We start from the raw sequence: 7,611 nt of genomic DNA, 5'->3' as shown, positions 1-7,611 counted from the left end.
CTTTGATCATTAGGTCGCTGATTAGGTCATCCCCCATTGCCAGTACCAGGTCAAGTAGCGCTTTACCTCTCGTCGGCCCGTAGACTTCTCGAGTCAGATAGAGGTTGTCCACACACGAGAGAAAGCTTTGAGACCGCTTGGATTTGGCTGAGCAGTTTTCCTATGAGATGTCTGGGTAGTTGAAGTCTCCCATGACAACTGTGCACCAGGAGCATGCAGCCTCAGCCAATTCCCTGACAAACTCCTGGTCAAGCTCTTGATCCTAGGTAGGGGGTCTGTAGTAGACTCGCACCATTGTGTCCCTTGTGCCATGTTCCCCACGGATTTTAACCCAGAGGGTCTCCAGTTGTCCACCCTGAGCACCAGTTTTGGCTTGCAGGGACGCGTAGCTTTCCTTGACCCCCACCCCTTTTGTCCACTTGGTCTCTCCTATACAGGGTATAGCCATCTATACCTGTGGCCCAGTCATGGGTGGAGTCCCACCAGGTCTCCATTATCCCTATGACATTGTAATTATTTGTGTTTAGCAGCTGGTGTTAAGCTTGTATCCATATCAAGATTTATCTTCAAAAAATAATTTTTTTAATAATGAAAAGATGAAGCCAGATGTCACTGTTCCAGCAGTTTTTTCATGCCAATTATTTTGGCCATTCTGATAAGGAAAAATTCTGAAATGTTATGAGATGGACCCATTTTCAAATTGGAATACTGATGAATGGTAATACTAAAACTTTAGTAGTTATGCATTTTAAAATACCAACAAAAGAAAACATTCAGGTAACACTTAGCTTTTACATATCATATTGCATAGAAAATGCTGATCTATCCCAGAGCAGGAACCAGAAGCTTATAAACAGTAGAACTAATGTTTCTGTTTTCATTACAGTGGTTAACAAGGGCATTTCAGTGTATTAGGCAAAAACTGTTCATGTGCGTTTATACGCAAGCTGGCTAATGGTGACAGGCTAAAATTGCTCTATCTTTTTGTGGAATTGTTTCTCCCAACTGTCACTATTCTGGTTTCGATTTGTTGTAAGACAGGCAATGAAATATGGTTCCAGAGACTCTACCTGTGTATTTAAATACAGTAAGTATCATATTTTGCCTGTGAGATATGACAAAAGAACATTTTTCTGTTACTAGGGCTTCAAGACTGGTATGCGTTCTTAGTCTGAAGACTTTACTTATAGCTAAAATACTTGAAGCTACTGCCATACTAGTATCAAAACGAGGGAGTTTCCTTTATCCAGAATGTTGAGACTTATATGGCAAAATTGAAACTCTCAACTTTACCCTTTTTCCCAGTTTATGCACAAAGATGCAGACTGCAAATTACAGACTGCTCTTTCAAAGGCTAATTGTTTTCCCTTTGTTTGTATATATAAAAAATACAGAATTAATTCATATTTTTCCATGCCTGCTTATAGCACTTAGAGATCTTACATGGAAGATACTGGGGGGATCAGAGAGAAAACTCATAATCATAGGCTCTTACAAATAAAGTGATGCAAACATTAGGAACCATCTGTAAATGGATTTGTAGCCAATTATAAAGAAATATACCTGGTTTATAGTTAAGCTGTGTCCCTACCGTAATGCTTTGCTGTTCACTTACAACAGCAGTTTTAACCTGTAAACAAAATGTTTAAGTAGTCTTTATAACCTTCAAGCAAAATGAGAAAAAAAAGTAAATCATATATAAGTACAGAAAAGCCTCCAATAACATGAAAGATGTTCTATATCTATCAGAAAAACATAGAAGTTATCTCCTTTTGAGACTATTGATATGATCTGTTTTCACAGACATTAGTTAGACATACAGGTTTGCAGTGATAGTAAATCAGGTTCATAGCTCCAAGGGTGATTGTCTATTTTATGGAATTTTCAATGATTATATTGCGATAGTCATATTTAGGAATGGAGTAATAGCTGAAGAAGTTTTTAAAAAAACAAAACAAAACAAAAAGCTGCATCAAGTTTGATCTACTGATGTATTTTCTCTTCTTAGGGAGTTAACATAAGTGGCGGGCAGAAACAAAGGGTGAGTCTGGCTAGAGCTGTTTATAGCAATGCAGACATATATCTTCTGGATGACCCATTGTCAGCTGTAGACGTACATGTTGGAAGGCATCTTTTTGAAAAGCTTATTGGGCCCTCAGGGCTCTTAAAAAACAAGGTAAACAAAGCAGACTTTTTTCAATATTGGTGATACTTCATATAAAGTTAACAGCAGACTGGGAGGCTTCAATCACGTCTATGTAGGTGGCAGAGATTTAGGAATGCCAGTCATTCACCATTTCAGTTGTATTTAGGAGAGCTGCATTATCCAAGTTTCCCCTAAAGCAGAGATTTCAAAGCTTTGTACTTCACTGAGATATGAGCCCTTTCCTATTCTAGAAATATCAGCTATAATATATCAGTCTGAAGGACCTTGTGGACAAAGCAGCATTTCATAATTACTTTGTGTTTATTGTAATTAATTGTACTGTGTTTACTCACATACCATACTTACCTTTTCCCAAAAATTAGCCTTCCAAAATTGAGGTGTTTAAGTGAGGAAACTGATGTCCACACCATAATGGAAGCATTGGGATGCTGGAATGGCTGCATACTTACCTCATGGCTATATGCAGGAGAGGCTGTACAACTGCACATTTAACCCTGTCACATTTGCTGTCAAATTGATGCTGCCCATTTGGCAGTGGCTCTGACAAGGTTAAATCTCTAGTTGTATGGCTGCAGCAAATAGATGAGTGATGCTGATGATAGCACTCTGCCTCTCCTGCATTCGGCAATGGCAGGCAAGATTCTGGAAAAGGCCTTTTTTTTTTTTCTTTATTTGGCCTTCCAGTGGTACATGTCTTATTTCAGGGAGGCAGGGGGAAGGTGGTATGCAAGAAAAATACAGTAATAATAATAGTTTCTTCAGCCTGCCTGCTTTAGACGCCGTGAGAAGGAAATTCTTATGGCACTTCTTTATGTAATCCTCATAGTAACAACTATACTGTTGCTACATACGGTGTTTTCATATGGCAAAAGTTAAACTGTTCTGTGTTTCAGACTCGTATTTTAGTGACACACAGCTTGGCATTCCTGCCTCAGACAGATCTTATAATAGTAATGGAAGATGGAAGGATAGCAGATATGGGAACCTACCAAGAGCTGCTTTCAAAAAGAGCCAATTTTGCTGAACTACTACAAGTCTTCAGCACAGAAAGCAAAAATGAAGAAACACTACCAATAAAAAGTGACTGTATGTAGTATCTTTGCATATATCATGTTTTTTAAAGATATAACTTTCCACATAAGTTGCTAAAATGTTATTTCCCACTGTAACAGGGCGTCATCTCCAGGGCTGGCCATGAAGCCCCTGGAGGCTAAGCAAATTCCTTACACCCTGTCCTCAGGGCTTTCGACCCTTCTTTCACCCACCACACCTTAATATAAAGGGTTATTAAAGCATGGGGGGCTGCCCTGATCTTACACGAATGTAAGGACCCCAGGCATGCTAGGGGTCCATGCCTTAAGGGCTAATTGCATGGCTCCAATCCTTCCCTACACCATGCCTCACAGGTGTTTTGAGTCACTAGTTGGTGGGACACTTGTCCCTACATCTCCAGGCCATTTTAGGCCTTCCTTCCTTTGTTGGGATTTTAACCTTCCCAGCTTCCTCTCCTCTGCCTGGTCCCACAGCTATGGCCCACTGTTCTAGGCCTGGCCTCTGGGCCCCAGCCCTGGTTTTGCCCCTCTCAGGTGCCAGGCCCCCAGCCCCTGTCTCCTCCCTGCTCTGGGCTCAATGGCCCCATGCTCTGCCCTGCTCCGGGTTCTGTATCTGCTCTACCTGAACCTGCCCCCAGCAGGGCTCAAGACAATCACATGCCCCTAGGACAATAATGGGACCTCCAGAGTAGCCCTGTAGTTCTCAACCCAAGCCACCAGTACACCTTAAATTAAAACACTTCAGCCTCCTGTTAGACACCCAAATTCTTGCCAGGATTAACATGAAATAAAGACCACTTGCCTGCATAATCGGCATCTCTCGCTCTCTACCCTGGGTAGCTCTTTATTGTTCCCAGGCCTGCAGAGATGCTTTCTTCCAGCCCTACTGTAGATTCAGGGACCCCACCATGCAAGCAAGGCACAAGCCGTGGATGCTGCCTAAGGAGGGGGTGAGGGAAGAATGGAGCCAGGAGTGTGCATCACTCCCCCACTTTCCATGCAGTGCTTCTGATCCCAGCAGCAGGAAGTGGTGAGCAGCAGTGACAGGGTTGTCCCCGCTATGCTGCTGCCAGGAGGTCTGCACCCTACAACTGTCAGGGCTGGTGTCCTGAACTGGCTTAATCCCAGGGTTTATACAACTGTGGCCTGAATACCTCTTTTGTCATGTGATGCCTCCAGTCAGCTGACCCAACTACAGGGCTCTCCTTCAACACCTACTCTGCTGGCTGCCTGTGCTATAAAGTCTCTGCCCTGAAAGGCGCCACACCACTTCTTCAGTAACAGAGCCAGGATTCCCTGTTACACCCACTCACCCCCATTTCTGTGAACTTAGGCTAGAAATAGACATTGCCGAATGATGTGGATCAGCTGTGCCACAATGTGATGTGGCACAGCTAATCTGCTTCACTGGGTGAAATGTACATCACCCCTTATCCTGCCCTTGGTGGTGCAGGACAAGGGGTGATGTGATCTCCTTGCTCAGCCAGACCTGCCACTGGTTTTGGGTCAGACTCAGCAGGGAAAGCAGGGGCTTTTCTTCAGCCAGATACGGGACATGGGTCTGACAGAGCAGGGATGGGCTTGTTTCTGCACAGCCACCCCCCTGCCCCAGATTTGACTCTGTGGGGAACCTTGACTTCCCCACTTATGGAGAGACACCCTGAGATTACCTGGGGTGCCCCCCTAAGTAGGGAAAGCAGGCAAGTGCTCTCAGGGATTGAGGGCCTCTCAAGACTCCAGAGCACCTGCCTGGAGTGGTGGGAAAGCACAAGCCGCTCTTGCTGCTTGTACTCTTTCACCACAGATGTAGTAGACGTCCACCACAATGAAGCTGCAGAGTATTACCACGTTTCTGAACCACTGTTATCCCTTTCAGTGACACAACAAAGGGTATCAACATTGCTTTGCTCTGCATTTGTGTCACCATAAAATTTTGTATGGTGGCACAAATGAGGTGTCAGGAGATGTCTGTTTCCACCCTTAGCTCTGGTCACAGTAGAGCATGGAACGGGAAGTTTCCAGCCAAGAGTATCTTTTTATTTCCCTTATAAATATACAAAGGAAGTGATTTTTACTTTAGAGGGACGTTGCCTGAAATCCAAGGGAAGAATTTGTCCCTTTCTGTAGTGCAGGATGGTCCGTTAGTGCTTTTGGTGTTGTTTATCAAGGCCTCTGTGGTAGTGATGTGTGGTGTGGAGGGAAAAAACTAAAAAAAAAAAAAATCAACATTTGCCTAATGAAACATATTAAGTTCAAAAGAGAAAGGGATAATGTTCTGAATTCTAAGAGAACTTATTAAAAGTCAGAGGACATTTTATACAACTCTAACTAGAGATAATTAAAAAGGACTTAATTTATACTATGGGACTGTAATAAACATAACCCATAGTATGCAAAACTCTCTACATGTTCATTTGTAGCATGTAGTAGAAGTGTCTGGTGTTAATAGATACAAATAAATACGTAACATTTGTGCTGAAAGCACCTTTGATCTACACAGAAAGCAGAGGTTTACTTTAACAGAGCTGTGATAGAGACTAAGCAAAAACAGGAAAGAAACAAAAAAGTAGCTTTATTTGTTTACTCTGTTCTTATTTATAATAGCCTAACATGGGAAACTACAAGTGGGGGAATAGCATTGACTCCAACATAAGTATAAGCTGCAGGCTCAGTGGAGAAGTCAGTGTTTTCCTCCTGCTTAAGAGAGTTCCTACTTCTAAATCTGCTTGTCTTTTTTCCCCTGTTTTTGCCAATTTGGACTCGCCTTAAAAAACTATTCCAGGGAGCAGAGTACAGGATTGGACATAGAGGCTGCTGACAGACATAGGGGGGAAAAACAAACCAACAAACAAAACTTTACTGGAAGAGGAAGTGCATTAGTCTAACCCAGCTCCCCAGCATCTGTATAGATTGGGTGCGTCAGTGGGGCTTTTTGGTGCTTCTATCTAAAGCTCATTCAACCAGTTTTGGATAAAAGCACCAAAAATTCCCACTGAAGTGCATGATCTATATAGATGTTGGGTGAGGCAGGTAAAACTAATGTGATGCCCCTTCTGGGCACGTGCTGCGCTCAGTGCAGTGACACACTGAACTGAAAGTAAAGCACCATTTGGGAGGGTTTATTTCTACATCTGTAAGCAGCCATTATGTCAAAAGTGAATGGCTTTTACGTCATTCCTTAAGTGTTGGTAGAGAGGTAACTAGCCTAAGCCACTTACTTCTTATTTTCCCAGGAGCATGGGAGCTGCTTGTAATATTTTATGAACCTTACATATTTGGTTTGGGTATTGCTGTGAGATTATAAGGGTTTAATTCCAGGAGGAAATGATAGCAGCTATGTACAAAGGCAGACAATAACTTCTGATAATCCTGTTCACCAGTTTTTAAAGGATATTGTAAGCTTTAGTTGTTTTGAAGTTTTACCTTTGTTCATCCAGAGTTCAAGTGCATGACTTTTAACTAAAAAGACAGATGCAGGCAGGAAATTGAAACAGAGAACTTATGCATATATAAAAAGGCAGAATCTAAAGAACTGAGAAAAGCAAAACTGCTGGGGAGCAAGCTGACATTTATTCCTTGAGGGCACCTGAGATAAGATAGACCCACATAAACCTTTTGGAAAACAGATGTATAATCAGTCCCTTTATTATGTTAGAACCCTTTTTTTTCTATTTACAGTAAACCACAATACTTCATTTTGTTAAAGGCTGTTTTCAGTCACTAAGTCCGTGTGTAGATGAAATGATGGGTATGTGCGCACAACACTTTAAAGCGGGCTAAATGCTTTTTGCACTGCTTTAATGGCGTCGGTGCTTGCATGCGTCGGTGACATATTGCACATTAATTCCAGCTGCTGTAGGAAATTTGGTGGTGTAATGTGTCTTAAATGACTTGGGGCACAACAAACTAATTCTCCTCTGAGGCTTGGGTGCCAACCAGTGCATTCATGCATTACAGAGCAGCCCCATCCGCCATATCTGTATGATTTCCTTTTTGTGTCTGGTGTGTCTGGCTTCTTAATTTCTGTAACTGATCACAGCTGATTGACTGTGGCTCTTCATTTTTTTCCCATTACAGCATATTCTTTAAAAGGAGGCAGTCAGAAAAGCTTTACTCTGCCACAAAATGAATTCCTGGGACCTAAAGATAGGCAAGTACTGAAAGCAATTCATACCTAGCCAGGCTGCAATCTGAGGAGGATGACTGAGGTGATCCTAGATCTGTCCCCAGCTTGTGCACTGAGGGCACATATCATGCTAGATTTTGGGTGAGATAGGAGGCAGACTTCTTGCATCACCTTGGCTCTCTTTCACACAAGTATCTAGGCTTTTGTTCTAAAATCTTTGGAATCCATGCTGCTCTCTAGCTAAACAGGTGGGGGGCTGGACTTGA

General features: G+C 42.5%; 1 protein-coding gene across 2 annotated transcripts in view; it reads left to right on the top strand.

Annotated features, from left to right (window-relative positions):
* The window catches only part of LOC109302861 (multidrug resistance-associated protein 1-like), an 87,568-nt gene that overhangs the window by 52,876 nt on the left and 27,081 nt on the right, over window positions 1-7,611 (top strand). For both annotated transcript variants that reach the window (XM_019524764.1, XM_019524765.1), the window contains 3 exons: window positions 2,009-2,176; window positions 3,061-3,253; window positions 7,297-7,369. In XM_019524764.1, coding sequence (XP_019380309.1) covers window positions 2,009-2,176; window positions 3,061-3,253; window positions 7,297-7,369 — 434 coding nt within the window. The remainder of the gene's footprint in view (window positions 1-2,008; window positions 2,177-3,060; window positions 3,254-7,296; window positions 7,370-7,611) is intronic.

The sequence above is a fragment of the Gavialis gangeticus genome, unplaced genomic scaffold, assembly GCF_001723915.1.
Source record: "Gavialis gangeticus isolate Ggan-Ray unplaced genomic scaffold, GavGan_comp1, whole genome shotgun sequence".
In the NCBI taxonomy this organism is placed as follows: Eukaryota; Metazoa; Chordata; order Crocodylia; family Gavialidae; genus Gavialis; species Gavialis gangeticus.
Note: the sequence above shows the minus strand (reverse complement) of the source record. Positions and strands in the feature narration are given on the sequence as shown.